Source organism: Podarcis filfolensis (assembly GCF_964270895.1).
Source record: "Podarcis filfolensis genome assembly, chromosome: 1".
NCBI lineage: Eukaryota > Metazoa > Chordata > Lepidosauria > Squamata > Lacertidae > Podarcis > Podarcis filfolensis.
The window spans coordinates 55,152,792-55,172,943 of record NC_139604.1 but is presented as its reverse complement, the minus strand read 5'-3'; the positions used below and the strand labels follow the sequence as shown (position 1 = coordinate 55,172,943).

General features: G+C 44.5%; 2 protein-coding genes across 3 annotated transcripts in view; one reads left to right on the top strand and one right to left on the bottom strand.

Annotated features, from left to right (window-relative positions):
- The first annotated feature begins 346 nt into the window (after positions 1-346).
- LOC310745359 (uncharacterized protein) lies at positions 347-14,361 on the top strand. Of its 2 annotated transcripts, XM_083577619.1 has the most exons (5): positions 347-396; positions 6,952-7,118; positions 8,661-8,744; positions 10,116-10,277; positions 11,120-14,361. In XM_083577619.1, the coding sequence occupies exons 1-5, from the start codon at positions 387-389 to the stop codon at positions 11,261-11,263; spliced, it is 567 nt and encodes a 188-aa protein (XP_083433745.1). In that variant the 5' UTR covers positions 347-386; the 3' UTR covers positions 11,264-14,361. The 2 variants fall into 2 exon arrangements, with proteins under 2 accessions (XP_083433745.1, XP_083433744.1); XM_083577618.1 differs by lacking the exon at positions 347-396 and having other exon boundaries at positions 6,879-7,118.
- Positions 14,122-20,152, bottom strand: part of SERPING1 (serpin family G member 1) — a 19,951-nt gene continuing 13,920 nt past the window's right edge. Inside the window, exons 10-13 of the mRNA XM_083579080.1 lie at positions 19,414-19,617; positions 18,042-18,184; positions 15,963-16,182; positions 14,122-14,797 (exon numbers count right to left, since the gene is read on the bottom strand). Of these exons, the coding sequence (XP_083435206.1) occupies positions 14,547-14,797; positions 15,963-16,182; positions 18,042-18,184; positions 19,414-19,617 (818 nt within the window). The 3' untranslated portion in view covers positions 14,122-14,546. The remainder of the gene's footprint in view (positions 14,798-15,962; positions 16,183-18,041; positions 18,185-19,413; positions 19,618-20,152) is intronic.

Genomic DNA, 20,152 nt, shown 5'->3' with positions numbered 1-20,152 from the left:
TTAAAGCAGAAGTTTGCTGGCCACCTGTCATGGATGCTTTCATTGGGATTCCTGCATTGCAGGGGGTTGAACTAGATGACACACAGGGTCCCTTCCAACCCGACAATTCTATGATCCTTGCCACCAGACCCAGCTTCTCACGCAGGACACCTCCATAGATTGCCCTGCCCTGCCCTGCTCAGAAGTGTCCAATGAGTTCATTCTACACAGCTGAATTACGTTACCCACATCCTGTTCATTCACAGAATTTCACAGCCTGCTTTTCTCTAGAAGTGATGTCAGACTAGGGGTGTGATCAGCAGTAAACAGGTGAGATATAAGGACCCGGGGAAAGCAGTAGGTAGAGGGACAATTAAGGAGTGGAAAGGCATCTAACTTGAAGCAGGATGAGGCAGCGTAAGTAGTAGAGGCTGCTGGAGGGCACTCTGTTGCATGCATGTTTCCTTGGAAGACAGTGTGGAGAGATGGGCTGATTGGTTGAGAAGTTTATCTGGGCTGAGCTAGTGGAGGGAAAGTCTTCTTCAATAAGCTGGTCTGTGGTGTGTGTGTGTGTGTGTGTGTGTGTGTGTGTGTGTTATGAGTGGGACAAAATGTTGAGGCAAGTGTTTGGGGAGATGGGAGGTAGGGCAGGTTCTGGATGTTTCCTGGAGAAAAGCCAGCAAGGGAAAGTTGTACCATGGATTGTGTTGAGTTCTCTCAGTGGTGGGAGCAGAATTGCCAACACATCTGTGATTTGTCATACTGGGCAGCACTGGCGATGTGGATTCTTGTTTGGGTGCTCGAGTAAAAGCAGAGATGTTTTTATTTTTTTAAAAAATCTACCCAAGGTGAGATGTCATTGCTGAATTCCTGGATTCTTCTGTTGCTATGCAAGATTTTTCTTTGAACCTTTGGGGCATAGTCGACCTGTGTATAAACAAGGGGCAATGGTGTTTATCATGCTTTGCCCACTGTGATGAGTTAAACAAAAAAACAAAACAAAAAAGGTTTGAGAATGCCTGAGGGCCTGCTAGGATGTCAACAAGGCTGTGCATGCTTTAAGCAGGGGAGCCCTGGATTCCAGCAACAGAAGGCTGAGCATTTAAAGCACATTCCTTTCACCCCCCCAAGGAGTCCTGGGAACTGTAGCTTGTTAAGGGTGCTGGGAACTGTAGCTTGGTAGCCATGAGCTTTAAATGTGCATGGTTGCAGGGCTTGTGTGACTGTCTGACGAGTAGCAATTAAACAGGTGGTGCTCCCTTGGTGTGGAAATGTAAAAGCAGAGGAACTCTGCCATGGGGGTGGGGGTGGGGAATGGAAGTGAGGATTTTGTTTTCCTCCTGGCAAGACTCCCATGCTTCTACATTTTTTTTGCTAGCAGGAGTTTTGGACTTGGGACAGGACTGAGCAGCTCTAGGGAATTTTGGTGTTCGAATTTGGTTTGTAATTTAGGGTGTCGTTACGGTTTTGGGTCCCCCACCCAAACATGAAGTGCATTACTGTTTTGAAACCCAGGTCTGCACCCCCACCCCATTTCTTGCATTTGTGGTTTTGTAAGCTGATGATCTGACCCACTCACATCTCCCTAGAATGATGAGAGCTGTGGGGGTTTTATGGTCGCTTACACAGCGTATCTTTAAACACGTGGCTCACCCCTCCCCTCAAGATGTAATTTGTTAATGGTGCTGAGAACTGTAACTCTCAGGGGGAAACTACAGTTCTCAGGAATCTTGGGCGAGGGAAGAATATGCTATAAATGTGCTTTAAATGTATGGTGTGTGCATAGCCTTTTGTACATGGTGATAGTTTGCCTAGAATACCAAGGAAATGCAGGCCAGCCCTATCATGAGGCAGAATGAGGCGGCCACCTCAGGCAGCAGGTGCTGAGGGTCAAGGAGCAGTGGTGAAGTGTTGGAAATTAAAGCTGTGTGTGCCACTCAGCCTGTCCTATGCTCCTTAAGGTAGAGGACACCATCCCATGGACCGGACTGCCCATTTGGCTACTGTACATGAAGTGTATGTCTGTGTGTGCACCATCTTGTCCTTTGCCTCAGGCAGCAAAATGTCTTGGATCAGCCCCAGAGATGCCAAGTTGCTCCCAAGATCGAGGGGGCCCAGCGCATGTCATGTGCACATGACATCACATGTGCAACACGCGTGTGTGATGTCACATGCATCACACTTTGCATGCATGTGACATCCCGCACGCAATGCATGTGTGACGTCACATCATCTGGAGGAGGCCGAGTGCTCTGGAGGAGCCAGCCACCAAAGCTGTGCTACACTTGGCTCCACGCTCAGCCTCCTCCACACTGAGGGGAGCCGAAGGGGCATGAGTTGGTATGAGGAGGAGCTCAATTGATGAAGTATTCAGAGAATTCGGCCAGGAAACTTCATGTGACACTGCATGTGACAAGGTAGGCAGCCTTGACTTGAACTTCACCACAGTTTTGACCTCACCAAGGTATTCAGCCTTATTTGCTCCTAGTAAAAGTTGGTGCTGGAATTCCACTGTTCCTTCTTGCCTGGCGGAGGGGGAAAGTCCCTCTTGACTGTCTCTGCTTCTGGGCACAAATAAGCAAAGTAGCTTCACATGTCTTGTGACAGTTACCCCTCAGGAGGGGAAATGTTGTCACTCTGTTACTCTGCCCAGTCCCATTTGATGCATGGCAGCTTGCAGCCACATTACCTGACTCACATTCCTAGGACGTGTGTGTGTGTGTGTGTGTGTGTGTGTGTGTGTGTGAGACACCCACCATTACCTGTTGCTACCAGGAATCTGTCTCTTTGGTTTCTCATGTGAGGGATGCTGGGAGAGTGTCCGTTGGGTGATTGGAGGGAAAATGGCAGGAAATAACTGATAAGTGCAGCCTGGCAACATATTTATCAATTTTTCTTCTCACAGCTGCATTCTTCTCTCATTCAAAACAGCCCCCCCCCCTTTTTAAAAAAAGATGTTTTGATAATCCCAGATTATTGTTTTTCATCTTTACTACAATCATACATGTCTGGAAAAAGTTATTCTGGTTTTTTTTTGGTAGGCTGGTTACCAAAAATGTAGGTAATAAAATAAAGCTAAAATCCACCCCCCCTCCAGTATTCAGATACTAGAGGGCAGAAGTGACAGAAAGAAACAGATTTTTGACCTACGCTTTAGTCATGTTAGTTCCCAAGAAATTCCAAGGCCCATTTTAGGGCAATACCTTTATGAGGCCAACCCAAAAGTCAACAAATAATGTGCAAGATGAAAACTCTGTGGCTTTGTCAGTGGCGTAGCGTGGGGGGTGCAGGGGGGGCCGGCCGCACTGGGCGCAACATCTGGGGGGGGGGGGCGCTCGCACTCGCAGCTCTCTGCCCCTACCTGGCTCACTCACTCTCTCTCTCACTTGCCTTGCGCCGGGTGCTGACAACCCACGCTACGCCACTGGGCTTTGTCTCCAGCCAACTTTCCCTCCTTGCTTTGTGCCTGAGGAAGAGTTCTGGAGAATTCAAATGCATGGGGGGGGGGAGCCCCATTGCACAAGCAGAAGTTCTTGCACTGAGCTTCCACTGACAGGATTTGTTAGTTGAATCCCATCCAATAATATATATATTTTAAAAGTGAGTGCAGGCAACAGCTTGGAATGGAAGGATCTGTCTATTTCTGGTCTGTTTTATATACACGTTTTATCTCAACGTGCACATTTCTAAATGTTTTCTTCCCTAAACTATGGGAGGTATCCGATGTACTTGTTCTGTTAGTGCAAGGATGCAATAGAACCTCCTGCCCTTTCCTCACTCCACAACCTCCCCAAATCTACTCTGGAGGGTTTGGGGATCCCCTACAAGAGGGGCCATATGGTACGGGGGGAGGAATGTTATATTGTGGAAGCAGAAGTCCTTGCACTTAAAAAAACCCAAAAACCCTCTACTTTTCTTGATGCATTTTAGAATGTTTTTTGAACTGAGAATTGCAAATTTGGAAAAGTAAGAAACCTGAAACTTAATGATGTTCAGATGCATGTATTAATCCAGGAGGTACAAATTAGGTTAGATTGAATGGCATTCTCCTCCAACTGCATATATAGATTATGGTAGCCAGTATATACAAATATTTCCTCCCCACTTTACTCCATGAGCCTAGAAAATGTACACTGAGGTCCCTTCACCCATCAATTACAGTTCCCTTCCTGAATGACGATGCCTCTATTCAGAAAACTTTTCCAATTTCTGTTCTGAGTCACCCAGAAGGCTGTGGTTCATGAGCATAAGTTTTGAGAAGAAATATTTTGCAAGAGGGTCTGATGTCGCAGGAAACCACTAATCTACAACACTTTCCATTGAAAAAACTTTTAGTACCCCAAGAGGGCTGTTTGAATTCAGGCTAGGAAGAACCCTTGAGATATCTGAAGCAGATTTCCAATTGAATTTCATCCACTTATTTTGTATGTTTGATGTCACACTACCGTATTTTTCCGTCTATAAAGACACCCCCATGTATAAGACGACCCCCATATTTGGGGTCTCCGATTTAAGAAAATGGGGGGAGATAGCCCCCATGTATAAGATGCCCCCCAATTTTGGACTTTATTTTAAAGGAAAAAACCTAGTCTTATACGGAAAAATACAGTATTTTCAAAAAACATTTTTTCTAGTTTTTAAAACTAGGTCTACTCTGGTGGCATGTACTGTGGAAACTCACCTCATAGGGCCAGCCTGTTTATTTTCCTGTCAGTTTTATATTTATTTCAGTTATATTTACCCTCTCTTCATGGGGCTCAGGCTAACTTCCAGTCCCTTCTTATTTTGTGAAGGCACAGGAGGCCACCACCTTTATGGTTTGAGTCTGGTCTATGTCTGGATAGGTAATCCCTTAGTAGGACTGGGCAAATCTGTCGATGCTGGTTTCTCATTTTTCCAATATAAAGTTCAGTTCAACATCAATTGGCTTTAAAAATTTGTTATTGTGAAAATTCATCAAAAACTTCGTGCGAATTTATCTCTTGTTTGTATGCAATTTTGTCAATTATATACATTTTTGCACCCCTTAATACAATACATTTTTATGCTATTTTCACCATTGCATGCATTTATATGCATATATAACCCTTCATATATCCTTTTTGTACACATCATTTGGCTGGAGAACTACACTGCAAAATTAGGCAAAGTGTAAATTTCAAGGAAAGGCTTTGCTCGATTCCTGTATTGTTTCAGAAAGTGTGGATTAGGCAGGTGTGTCTTTAAATTCAAACTGAATCTAATTTCTCCCCACTCCTACCTTCTGGGAACCAACCATATGTATGCTGCTTGGATTCCATTACAGAAGAAAGGCGGAATATAAGATTTAATTTAAAGAATGGATGGATGAAAGGAGACATTCTCATGATCCTTTTTTGCAGTGAACCATTTATTTTTACAACCAGGTTATATTTTGCTGGAAGTAGACTGGTTGAAAATAGAGTTCCTGAGCTATTGCATAAACAATGTTTTGAAGGTTTGTTGATGCTGCATGCAGCCTGATGGAATTCTTATATGATAAACTCATAATGAGTAACATGTAACTGAAAATGGTCGTGAGGAACAACCCCAGATTCATCCAAAACTATATTGGTGTCTCAATAGGTTTCTCTTGAAAACCAAAAACTGGGCTTTGAAAACCCTGGCTAAAGTTTGTACTTTCTACTTTCCTGCTGCCAGAAAATGATATTTCAGCCTTCTAATGCCTAACATAACATTTATATTTAAAGACTTCACCAGTTTGTAGAGGTTTATTTGCTGCAAAGCATGGAGAAAAGATACCTACACATATAAAAATGTTGAGGTGCATGTTTATCTTCAACACCTATAAATCTTTTTCTCTGTGTGTGCACTGCGGAAGTTTCGATAAAGTTGTTAGGCTCACCAACACGAAACACACATTCTCTGTTTATACACTATATACATGTTGCAACATAGGAGCCAGCTCCTAGGGGTCGAGGTCCCTTTGCCCTCCAATAAAATATTTGAGGGAATTGAAGGACAGTGATTCTAGTCAGTATTGGGTCTTTTACTATCAGTTATTTTACTATCTTGTCCAACTAACCAAGGACTTCCACTTACACAATGGGATTTCCTCCCTTTCCTCCCCACCTGCATGCCTTGCATTATTCCAAAACCAGCTCCAGGGTGTCAGGGGAAAGCCTAGAGGAGATCTGGGGAGCAGGGAGAATGTTCTGTTGCTCAAGCAGAAATTCTCCCACCAATGGAACTATTGCCTTAGCACCGCCTTGGATCAGTGATGTTGCAACAGGGTCAGGGTGGGGGGGGGCGGTGCGCCCCGGGTGCCATGTTGGGGGGGGGGTGACAAGAAGGCACCCCGCAGGGGCTTGCAGCCGCATGTGAAGGATCCTCTGTTTGCAGCTGCAGCTGCAGCTGCGAGCAGAGGATCCTGGCGCCAGCAGCAAACCACTATGTACAGCGTGTGTACAGCATCACATGCATGCGCTGTACATGTGCTGTACATAACAGTTTGCTGCTGGCGCTGCTCGAGTGCCATACGGACAGCAGTGGGATCCCTCTGTCACCACTAGAGCTGCATGTAGAGGATCCTCTGTTCGCAGCTGCAGCCGCGAGCAGAGGATCCCGGCACCGTCTGTATGGCGCTGGAGCGGCGCCGCTGGGAAACTACTATGTACAGTGCATGTGTGGTGTCGCTACGTCCAGCGCATGTGTCATAAGTAGCGACGCTGCACATGTGCCCTACGTAGCGACACCCTGCCCCGGGTGTCACGATGCCTTCGTTCGCCCCTGCCTTGGATTCTCCCTTTACCATTTCCATGTTGGCCTTCTTGTGTGGAGATTAAGGCCATTAAAGCACCCATCCTATGGATACGCTCTTGAGAGTAAACTCCAGTGAATGCCATGTGACTTCCTTTTGAAGAAGTGTGAAATAGCATTTCACTGCACAATTTGTCTCAATGTCTGATGACGCAATCCTTATGTTTATTACAGGATGGCACACATTTGTATCGGTGGTGTCACTGATGACTGTGCTTTGCAGTTTGAGTCAGGGATGCCCCACTGAGGCTGGACCAACATGTGCAGAGGAACTGCCCAATGCCATCTCCATTATCAGTCGCTTGAAGAAATGCCTGAGGGATCTTTACAGGACCTTAGTGGTATGTACGAGAATGAATCACACCTGCTTTCTGTGTCACTTCCTTCCTTTGTCTCTCCAAAGGACCTTTCCTTCCACTCGGCTAAGAGTAGAATTTAGTAGAGCCATTCCAGATGTTGAAAATTGTGGGGCCAGCAAAGAAATGTGCTTTGGTAAACTGGATCAGCTCAGCCATGAGTTACTGGCATTGTTGGCAGATGTTGAGGGCTAGGGTGTCAGCTGAAAGAGATCCCGATATTTTGGTTCGACTGGAATCACTGACTAAAATTACGTACAATCTAACATTTAGTTGGCTTAATGCTGCTGGCCATGCACTTCTGTGTTTCCGAGCAGCAGGCAGTGTCCTATGTGGTGCACATGACTTCCAGGGCAGGATCAGTACCAATTTGTCCTACGTTTCAGCAGCAGCAGCATCTAGATACTAAGAATGATCTCAGGTTTTTGAGTCATCATGCATAAGTAGCCAAAACATCCACGCACAAGAGGGAGGTATCAACAGCCCCATGTTTTGCAGAAGTAACAAAAATAATATTTTGGGGAGTAAATTAAGGGGGTTTAACCTTCCTCCAAATGGCTAAGTGAGGACTGAACATGCTCAGTTAGTATGGAATCCTGGCTATTGAGTTGGGGGGCGGGTACAAAATACTTAGTGGGAATAGGAATGGCTTGGAGTGGTTGGAACCTTGAACAGAAGCATGTCACACAGCAGCATTTTGTTGTAGGTCTCCCTTGTCCCTGATTTCCAGTATACAAAGTCCTGCTTATTCCCACATTCTGCAGTCATTAGGACATCAGCAATGGAAGGTCAGGCATGATCTGAAGCATGTGGGACTTGCTTCCAAGTGAATGTGTTCAGGATTGGACTGACAGCCTTTAAGCTTCGTACCTCGACCTTCCCACTACAATCTTGTGTGACGGGCCATTATTTCCCCACTCTTAAAATTCATAGCCTTGGAAGGAAACAAGAGGTTATTGGGTTCAGTCCTCTTTCACAACTCCCATCTGTTTCCACCTCCAGCCTATCAATCTGTAGAATCTACAGTGAGTTATTTTGGAGAACAAATAGCTCCACTTCAGATGATTCAAAAAAAAACCACCACAAACCACAAGCTGCAAAGGATGGCAGTTCTGCTACCCTAGTGAACATTCCTTCTTGACTCTACTAGAGATGATGAATCAGATCCTAAATATAAATAAAGTCCCTTCACCCTTATTGCATTTGTGGGATGGTGACTCCTTTAACACCCTTATTGAGTCTACAGGTGAATTGTTGAGTCCAGACCACAAGCAACTCTGCTGACAGGACTGCACTGGCTCTCAACATTTTACTAAAGTTTGTGTGTGGGGGGGAATAGGAATTACTAAATTGTAATAAAATCTTTCAACTGTTTCAGCAGAGGAGGGGAAGCACACCAAATTTCATAAAAGTAGAAATAGTTTCAAATGCTTGAAAGACAAATAATATATAACTTATTTTTCACAGTTAAAATTGGTTCGTGCCAGTTCCGGAATCCAAGTTTTGTTTTGTTTTTCAAATTTGCAGGATGATGGTTATGGAGGCAGAGAGCTCAGAGGACCTGTGTGCATCCTGAGAAACAATGGCATTGTGGCCCAGCCCACCGACCTGGTAAGGAGCCATTTGGCAAGAGGAAGAGTGGGCCCAGTATCTCTGTGTAGGGCAGGAATGGGCAAAGCTGTCAATTTTGGTTTCTCCTACTTTTTCATTATATTATTTCAGTATTATGTTCAGTTCTCCACATTTTCACATCAATTTGCAATTCCTTTTTAAACAGCTTTGCCTAATATACATTTTTTTTGCAAAGCAGTACAGTGGTACCTCAGGTTACATATGCTTCAGGTTACAGACTCCACTAACCCAGAAATAGTACCTCGGGTTAAGAACTTTGCTTCAGGATGAGAACAGAAATCGTGCTCCGGTGGCACGGCGGCAGCAGGAGGTCCCATTAGCTAAAGTGGTGCTTCAAGTTAAGAACAGTTTCAGGTTAAGAACAGACCTCCGGAACGAATTAAGTACTTAACCCAAGGTACCACTGTATATATTTCAAAGCAGATGGAGAAAAGTTTTCCTCCCTCTCTCATAGCACTAGAATGCACTGACATCCAAATAAGCTGAATGTTTGAAGATTTAGGACAGATAAAAGAAAGTACATATAGTTAAATTTTGGAACTTCCTCACCTGGGAGGCAGTGATGGCCCCCCAATCTGGATGGTTTTAAGAGAGGATAAGGCAGATTCATGGAGGTTAAGGCTATCAGTGGCTACTAACCACGATAGCTCTGCTCTGCCTCCTCAGTTGGAGGTAGCGATGCTTCTGAATACCAGGGAAAATGCTCTTGCGCTCAGAGCCTGCTTGTAGGTTTCCCACGGGCATCTAGTTGGCCACTGTGAGAGCAGGATGCTGGACTAGATGGGCTCAGGACAAAGTCTAGGGATGCCAGTTTCAACAGGAGGTAGGAATTTGGTATTTCATAGAAAAGAGTATCTGAATGGGTGTTGCATGTTTTGTCCTGTTGTGGAGGCAAAAAACATGCAGTCGTACCTTGGATCCCAAATGCCTTGGTACTCAGACATTTTGGCTCCTGAACACCGCAAACCCAGAAGTGACTGTTCTGGTTTGTGAGTATTCTTTGGAACCCAAACGTCTGATGGGGCTTCCATGGCTTCTGATTGGCCTCAGGAGCTTCCTGCAGCCAACCGGAAGCCGTGCTTTGGTTTCCGAACGTTTTGGAAGTCGAACGGACTTCCGGAACAGATTGCCTTCAACCTCCAAGGTACGACTCAACTTTCCGAAACTCTGTCTTCTACGCCTCTGTTAACAACACGGTACCTCAGCCCTGTCCTGAATCTGAGAGTTCTAACAAACCATGAACACTGCACTTAACATTTCCAAAATGCAATCTGGCCATCTTTGCACGTTTTACACAGAGCTGCTTAAATAGAGTACTCAGTAAAGGTGTCCATCTTTCTTGTGTGACAGGGCACCATTGACACGAGACTGTGTCAGTACACAAAGTGCTTCCAGCATTATGCAGGCATCATCAGACCAATTGCCAGCCGACTGAGACCCAACATCCACAGGCAAACCGAATATTGCCAGAAGTACCTCAACCAGCTGGAAAACACTGTCAAGAAAATGAAGGTAAAAGAGCCGTTCCTTCGGGGCTTGCTTGTAAAACAAGCATTCCACAGTTGTTATATGATGCTCCCAGGATAACAACCTGTAGTTACATTAAACATCCCATTCCAGGGTGTTTCTTCCACAGATAGATGCGGATGATCAAGAGCTGGGCAGGCTTCCTATGTTTCTCTGTGGGACTGGGAATGCCACCCCGTTGTATTGCAACTCCCCCCCCCCCTATTCCTGGCAAATGTGACAGGAGTATCTTTCCCCAGCAAGAATACAAAGTAATGGAGGAAATGCCTACTGAATTTCTGCCTTTTAGCCGTTAATTGGACTAGAGTTCTGCCTGAAAAATGATGGACACCCCCATTTGCCCATTACTGTCATCCTGAAAAGAGAAACCTACTTTTGGGTGCTAAGTGATCCTTTAAACTTGTAAATGTTACAGGTGCACATAATGGAAATCTTCAATATTCAGATATTTGATATATATATATTTTTAAAAAAGAATCATGTGGTTTATGAGACCATTAATCTGATTGCGAGACCCAACAGTCCCATATGTGGAGCATAGGAGCCAACTCCTAGCGGCCGAGGTCCCATCGCTCCCTCCAATAAAATATTTGAGGGGTTTCCCCAAAAAAGTTAATGAACATTACCATTCAAATGGCGCACCGTGTCTTGTGATCGATTATGCTGGGCGGGGCTAACATGGACCCCCCATTTATTTTAGTTGGCATTCCTGATGTGGAATGCTCTCCTCCTTCAATTGCATGTGCCATTGCATGTGCTGAACATGCTGCATTTGTATGGTTGTGCTTTGACATTTGACTCAGGTTATTCGTGCCTTTTATTTCCAGCTGCTGCCCACAGCCCCATGTTCTGCTGATTCCTGCAGAATCTCCTGGACTTTCACTGATCAATGGGACGAGCTCACTAAAGGAACTCGCCTCGCCCAGGAGCTGCTGGAGTATTTGGAGCACCTCAAATTTTCCTGCAGCTGAGATGACAAGTGCGCGTTCATGTGCCTACTCCAAGCCATGGACTGAGTAGGTACATCATGATTGCCTCAGCCTCCATATGTATGATTTGACCTTCGTTCAGAAGGTGGGATGTAGAGATGCCGTGAGGCTCTTCGCAAGAAGAGGGTGTGCAGGAGGCGTTCTATGTACAAGCACTACTCTATACAAAACTGGGTCTCAAAGTGCGTGTCTGTGTATGGGAGGCAGCGGTGCAGTCGTGCATCTTGAAGTGCAGAAACTCATCATTGCAGCCCCAATATCTATAGCCTGCAAGGAGAGTCCACAGACGCACATACCCAAAGGTCATCAGTACCCAACAGTAGTTTAGTGGTACCTTCTGAAGCACAGTCAGTCTTCATGGTCACTCCCTATAGAACTCCCCAAAGAACCAACATGAATTTTTGACCAGATGTTACAGCTTCAATACAAAGCCAGCTTTTTCCTCATTCCCCCTCCTCCTGTTTCATTGTGGAATCAAACACTGGCTCACAATTTTGTGACATTTTGATTGGCAATAGCAAAACGACTCTGGAAATATATATTTTTTAGGTTGCAGTTAAAGCCTTAGCCATGCATATTCATCTTGCAACTCCCCTCTTCCTTTGCTTATTTGGTGGGTTTCTCCTTAAGAAAAACTTATTTATTTGGAATGTGGAGGACTGGCAAATAGCACCCCAGGAGATATCATCATCTCTGCTGGGGTGGCTGTTTTGCTAAGCATTTTCAGAGGGTTAATTAGATTCACTGTTGGTCATTTGTTGTTAATATTCTTAGCTTACAATTTAATGATGCTTTAATGATTTGATTGTATACTACTATGATTTTTTAATGAGCTGGTGGCATATAATTATATTGCACAACACTATTATAGATATATATATATATATGTATATTTATGAGTTATAGATATTTTTATAAATAAAATAAAGTAGAATTTCTTAGTCATAAAGCTGACATGTTAAATGTTAAAAGCGGTGGAGATTTCAAGCAATGGATTTGAAGTAACCGATTTCAAGCCACATATTTGCTTAACAGATTTCATGTAACAATTTTGAGCCACCAACTTCTACTGCCAATAGACAATGAGGACGTTATATGTTTGGCATGTGTCAACAAATGATTGGTTAATTAAGGCCACAGTATGCTGCAATTGGCTGTGTTACCCTCATGAATCCGGTGCATGGCCCTATTCGCTACTAACTGGCTAACCTATTTATGTATGGTGAAAATAAATTAATAATAATATTAATAATGTATTATATTTTTATTGTAATATCTTATATAATATAAAGTTGAACATTGTGTAATATCAGTTTTTAAAATAAATAAATAAATAAATCAACTGAAGTATGTTTAAAGAGATATCCAGCTGTGATGTCGGAGTCTGAAATTTTTTAATAAACTCAGATGCTTTTCTATGTGTCTGACTCCAGGAATATAACTTTTTCCATTAGAAAATGATATGTGCTCACTTCATTCTGGGGTCATTTGTCCACCTTTGGTCTCCACCCTGCACTCAGCTCTCACCTGTGGCTCCTAGAAGCTGTCACCATGTGACAACGGCCACACACTGGGAATGCCTTTGACTGGCCGGCTAAACCAGATGAAGGTAGTTGATGGGTTTCAAACCCTTGGTGAGTTAGGGACTTCCCCTGCATGCAAAGACGAGCTCCAGGCAGATTGAGCGGATGAGACCAATAGCAGGTTCAACAGCCAAGAAGGCAGGTTTTTTGAAGTGAGGGTCAGGTCAGGTCAGGTAGCCAGCCCATCTAGGAGAAGGAAAACTCTGATCCTCAACCTCAGCTGCCTTGCGGGATATCTTCAGGAGAAGAAAAGGCTAAGGAGTAAAGCCTACACAAATCAGGAGCAGAGTCCCTAAGATGGTTGGATGGTGCCTTGTACACTTCTTTCCAGCAACTCCTGCAGCCAAACTGGTGCCAAACGTATTGCTCTCCTTTCCTTTGCATCACATCAGTAAGGCCAAGGGGGCGGGGCTTGTTGTCTGGGCAGCCAGGGCCCCCCATATACACTGCCCAGGCTTGCTCTTTGCGGAGGTCACTTTGGTGCTGCTAACATAGCGGTTTGACCTCGCCGTTGGAGGCACACTCCATTTTCTCTTGAGATAGACGGATGCCAACGACAACTCATCTAATTCTGAGATGAATTAGGGGATGTGGGAAGCTTTCTAAATTAGCATCATTAACAAGGGATGGCCTAGGAAAGATAGGCTAAAGAAGCCTCCCTGTATTTTCATAACCCTTACTAGAGCAAGTGGCTCACTAGTCATGCTCTCCACTCCAGGAGTCCTCATCAGAGGAGGAAATAACACTCGTGGAAGGGAACTATATGGAACAAGAGGTGGAGTTAGGTAGCAGCAAGGCCAAACCAGGCCAGTCAAGCCTTACAGCATTCCAGCTGCCACCATATCTGATAGACTGATAGCTGAGCCACTTCCAAGCCTGAAGGACCACAGGCACATGAGGGTACAAGACCTGGCAGTGCTCTTGACCTTAGACTGTGGACCTTGGACCTTAGTCTCTGGTTCATCCCGTAAGTGTGCTCTGACTCCTGACATCCTTATCTCCTGAAGCAAGGAAAAGCGTAAGGGGCTCCCCCCCCCCCGCTGTTTTTGGCTCTGGGTGGTCCTTTTTTGCTCCAACTCTGCCCATTATGGGCATGCAGGCCATGACACAATCTGCTGAGGGCATGATGTAGCTAGCGGTGGTAGGTTCCCTTCCTTGGGCTGGAGAATCATTTAATTGGCTGAGCCGCCACTTGCAGCCTAAAGCAACACAACACAGGCACACTTCTGCCTCAGACATGGCAGTAACACAGTCCCGTGAGCCAATATAGTTTCGCTTTATTCCTTATGAAGGCGAAATGGAAGAGGCTGAATGGTTTGTTGCAGTGGTTACATGGGGAAAAGGAGGAGGAGAAGAAGGAGGACCTCTTGACAGAGGAGACCTCTTTTCAAGCCTGCTGCATAAATGGGAACAGGTGGATTGCTCAGTAATGCAAAGGAAGGACAAAAAAAAAAATCACAGAAAAATGACAATGGGGAGGGAAACCAGCTTTTTTTTTTTTTAAAAAAAAGGCATAGGAATGGGAGGATAAAATTATAACGCAAAAGAATAAAATGGGAGGAAATACCAAAGGAACATGTTACAGCCACTTGCACAAGGCTCCATGTGTAAACAGTGAAGGCTGAACCAGGGGCAATCCTGTGGGTGTCTGGCAGAAGCTGACAGGAGCAAGGAGGAGAACGTTATGCTGCCTGTGGGTTGTTGATGCGCCCCATGAAGACTGGGAACCCATTATCCCTCATCACTGCAACAAGGAAGGGCTGAGACACTTCAAAGATATTGGCTGTGCGTGCCAGGGAGACAACTGTGGCAGCCGCTGCTTCCACTCCTTCCTCGCTGATTTCCAGCACAGCCCTGTGGTGAGCACTGGACACGGCCAATTCTTTATCCGTGGAGATCTCACACAGATCGGCATCATAGAAAAAGCCAAAATCTGAAAGAGAAGGTTGGATTAAATGCATAAAGATAATATCGGATGAAACCTAAACTCTCTTCTCCTTTGGCTGGAAATAGGTTTCAAAGCAGAGCTACGGGGGAAGAGAACCCTGTACATGCCTGCAAACACTGTAGTATTTCCAAGGCAATGCTTTCCCACAATTAGCTAGAGGTAGAATTAAAATGGAGGTGCCATATAGCAGTCAATAGTGTTATATTAACCAGCAGTGCCCTTCCCCAAGGAAAAGATCTTCTTATAATGTTGACTTAGAAGTATTTCCCAGTCAGCAAAAGTCCCCAGCAACATTAATTAAAAGCTTCCCTTTTGCAGGTTTAGCCCAATTTATTTCTTCTTGTTTTAGCATGGGTAGGGAATTAGTGATGCATGTCTCCTGAATTAGCCACATTCTGTTCGTGTGTGTGTGTGTGTGCACGCGTGAGAGAGAGCGAGAGCAAGAGTGAGAGAGAATTGGTTTCCTTCAATTATTATTTCCCCCTCTTATTTCTTTATTAGCACCACAGCACTATTTCACACACACAAACACAGAACACCCCAAGAGGAAAAGACGTTGGCTAATCTAGAAGCAGACACAAGAATCTTTAAAAGGCATTGTGCTTTGCTTAGCCACACCGGATAGGTTGGCACGGCAATTCTTTTACAGCAAATAAATGGTAGCAAATCAGGCCTGTGGGGAGAAGAAAGGACAGAAAGACAATACTGTTAATACTGGAATACATTGAGGTTGGTGGCTTCCAGCTGAGGCATTTATTGTGCAATAACTATGCCCTTTGAACTCATGTTTAATGGACATATGACATGGTTACTGTTCTGTAAACCACCACCCATGTTGTCCCAGTGCTGCTTCCATCTGTTTTTCTTATCCCAAGAAATCTAGTTTGGGGAGAAGGAGTGGAGTAGAAGCACTATCTCTCTGCAGTTGAGGACACTTAAAGCCATGCAGCCAGTCCTGCTCTGTGAACAATGGTGTGAAATCGGCTTCTTCATGGGCTTGAGTGAATTAAATATACTGGTGACAGGGTGGTGGAGTGTGGGGGTTAGCGTTTCTTTCTATCACTGACACAACCTATCCTTCATGCTGAAAAGGAGCAATGCTTCTTTGCCTTTAGCTCATTTCTCCTCTCTCCAGCTTTATTTTTCTTACCCATCTCCCCAATTATGTTCATGAGGTTCTGGGAAGTGTCCGCCTTGAATCTGGGTAGGTACACCACGGTAGGCTTGAAATGGGTGCTTTCCAGCTTGGCCATCACTGACTTGAAGACAACTGCACTGAGGCGCTCCTCCACCTCGGTGAGATTTTGAGTTATGGAGCGGGGCATGATGATGACCAGGCTCATGTTGTTAGACAGCTGCAGTCGGCCAACCTAGCAAATTAAACACCATCAGTCTCCTGCCTTTCTCCCATATTCTCATGCACCCTGCTTTAGAGGAGCACCCCATTTCCCCAATGCGGTATTGGTTGAAACACAAGATTCCCCACACTGTTAAAACGAGATCTCTTTGAAACTATATCTACGTACTGTAAGTATCTGGTATGGTCCAGTGCTTTTTACAATCTAAAAAAACCCACACAAAACCAGATGCAGCTTCTGAACTCATCTCACAATGAACAACTCACTGGCCAACCAGCACCACTTGTTGAGAAGGGTGTGAGATCCTTTTACAAAAATGGCTGAAGTTAACAGACAGATGCACTGACCCATTGCACCACCTGGAGAGTAAGCCATCTATGTGGTTTCCATACATATATATATGGTATATGGTTGTTGTTGCTGTTTAGTCATTTAGTTGTGTCTGACTCTTCGTGACCCCATGGACCCAAGATCCAGGTTTGGGGCAAGTACCCCAGCAGATATTTAAAATCACAAAATATGAAGCAAAATAAAGCATGGGAATATAGGCTGCTGGACCTTTAAAATATGCCCCTCCAAATGAGTTCCAAAATGTAGTCTTAAAAGTTTCTTCCCAAAGTTCCCCTTTCCCCCCAGCAGAGGAAAAGACCACATGTTTGGCAAGGTAAAATTTTTTTCTTTACTTACAAACTCTCCAAAGGTCAGATTCATGAGCTTCAAAAAAGTTGCACAGGCAGTAAAGCTTAGCTTAGTTACAAAGTGGTGAAAGTTCCTAAATTATTGGTATAGAAACTCAAGAGTGGCTTGGCTGGTGAGAGACATGCAGCTAAGCTGGAGCAACCAGCTCAAACCTCTTCACATGTGGCAGAGACAATAGACTTGCTTACCTATTGCCTCCCAAGGCAAGGGGAAATGACCTAGAAGAAACCTGGTAGGACTGCTTCCACTGTGGCATTAAACCTTTCATGCATTAATTAGACTTAAGCATGTTGCTTATATTAGACTGGCTATCCCACACTTAGGTTTTATACAAACCAGAATTGGGGAGACACTGTGGCTTATATTCAGACCAATATGGTATAGCTCTAATTTGCTGCTTTCCATTTTTGCTCCCCCCTCTCCCTCTTATATTTGGAAAAGAAGAAAGGGTTTCGTGTGGGCTCAACAGAGTAAAGTTAACACACACACACACACAAATCATAAAACGGTTTTTTATATAAGGAACACTAAGTCTGTTTGGTGTTGATTCTCCTGTTGGATATGGGGTGCATGTTTTGTGTTGTGGTGGCTTTTTGGATGACTGCAATATATTTGTTCTGTATTGTTTTAATTGTTATTTGATTGAACTGTATTTTTGCGTTTTATTTTCTGTTCTACAAATTGCTATGGGACTTCCACCAGCTGCGAGAAGCAATTGACAAACCAAACTAGCCTAAGCCTTTACAGATGTGACCCAGTTCAACAGCAGGAGCAACTGTTCAAGGAGAAACCCAAGACAGGCACAAGATAGTCAATCTGGTGGGACCACCAAAGAACAGGAATGCCTTAGGAGCTGAGGGTATAAGGGCATCCCTGCACTGCGAGTTTCAACAAGTGTGAAACCAGTTTAAGAAACCTGGAAACTATAGTTTTGCTAGGAACAAAAGCAATTCTTACCACCTTAGAACTGCAGTTCCCAAGGTTCTTGGATGGGAGTGCTAAACATTAAGCCAAGCTGATACTAGTTTTTGCTTCTATAGGTATGTTCATTGCATTAATAATTAATTTTTTAATATATTGCTTTCTTTGCTGCAAGCCATCCTTACTAGAGTGTATGAACCAGGTCTTAGAAATTGAAAAGGTAAGCCTCTCCCAATCCCCAAAGGCATTACCTTAGCCTGCAGGCTGTGATCAATGAAGGAGGCCATTGGGTATTTCTTACTCATCATCATTTGAACATTGATGGGAGCTAAGCCTGGGCGGTAGAATTTTGCCTTCCTTGTGTCTTTCTCTACAAACATTTCCTTCCACTTGGCTGAAAAGATGAAGAGCTTGGATCAGCTTATTGAGGCATAAACACCAGAAGAGCTCTGCTTGAATCCAACTAAAAAGTACACATTCCACATTGGCCAACCATAGGCCTGCAGGAAGCCTCACAAGCACGACATAAAGGCATTATGCCTAGTGGGTATCATCACCACCACCAGCACCATTTATATGCTGCTTTTTCCCAGACTGAGGTTTACAGTTAAAACTACACAAACACAAATATTCCATCCCCATGTCTTGTGGCAGTGAGTTCCACAGCTTAACTATGGGCTTTTTGTCTTTCCCGAGTTTCCTGCTAAGAGGTTTTGTTGGATGACCACATGTCTAGTATCATGAGAATCCACCCTATCATCAGGTTGCAGAGTAAGTTATGCATTTTTGAAGACTGAAAGAAAAAGACACCACACTTCATATTTAATTAACCCACAGTCTAAACTTGCACCTGTAAGGGTAATGCTAAAGAAAGTCCCTGAACTTTCCTACTTACTCCTCTTTATACGTTTCACAACCTGGCATTGATGAAGCACAGTTCTGTCCCTACTAGAGTCACAGCTTGCCTGTCCCAGCCAAATACTGGCTGCTTCCAGAATGGATTTGTGCTCTCCAAGCACCATAGTTCCTAATTGTTATGGAGCAGGGAGGATCTACACTACTCCCCCCCCCCATATATATATATATATATATATATATATATATATATATATATATAAAATTTTCCTCTCCAGCTAGTATTTTTGTTTGGGTATGCATACAGTGAGGATTCTGGCTGCAGGAGTGTCAAGAGCCCAGCATGTCTACATCCATTGTGTGGGATAAGGGCGGATTAAGTCATTTGCCCTGCATCAACCATCATATTCCTGTTGCTGGCTTCATTGCCTTCCACTTGTGGGGAGACCTCTCTACCAGTGCAGGCTCCCTGTGCAGTTAAGAATCATAGAAGATGGGGTCTATATGTAGCCCATCATCTTTCCCATCAGTCACACTTGTATTGCGTGTGGGCTTTGTATTTCTATATCATATATATCGATTTTTGTTGAGACAAGTCAACCAATGGGTTGACTCTTGAAATTTAAAGTGATATAAAAGCTCAATAATGGTGGAACCTCGAGACAGGAATTGAGTGCCAAAGAGTAGGGAAGCCAAACTGGCTTTGGGTGAGCAGTCTCTCTGGATCAGACGTTGGGGGACAGAAGGCCCTAGAGCCTTCCTACTTACAGTAGAAGTAGACAGCATTAAGGAGTATCATCTTGGCATCAGAATCCAGCTCATTCACAATCTTCTTGATCTTCTTGTTAGTACTTTGGCTCACCCAACTGTTGATGTCTGCCACATCCTGGTTGCTGTTATTAGTAAGGTGAGCCAGTTTGGTTTTATAGAACATCCTTGTCAGGTTGTGGAAATCCTTTTCCAAGGGGAGAGCTGCTCATGAAGAAAAAACCAGAGACAGAAAAATACTCCCTTGAGACATACTTCTTGCTCTTGTGGGTTATCTTGAGAGGACTCCTTAACCCATGCTAAACACCAGGTATTTACAGAACTGGCTCTCATGGCTGTGGAACACATGAACATTTTCAGTAGTGGCAGGTATGGTGGTTTTGCAGAGCTGCCTTCCTGGCATTCCTGCTGCTGCTTATCTAGATGGGGTTTGGGTGCAGGACAGTAGTGGGGTCAAGGGTGGCCTCGCTGTTGCAACTGCATTGTCACAACCTCCAATGGTCATGCTGGTGCACATGTGCTGCCCCAATCTTGCTACCCTACCTCACCCTACCTCACCCTGCTAAGTAGTGATCAGGGCTGCCTTAAGCATATGCGGCGCCTGGGTGCAAAAATCTGCCCGGCACCCCCCCTGCCTTCTGGACGGAGTTGCTGCGGCCAGAGCTCGGTCAGATGTCGGGTGTTGGCGACAGGGAGGGGGTTACAAATCAAATCAAATGCCCAGGGACTCTGCCGAGCC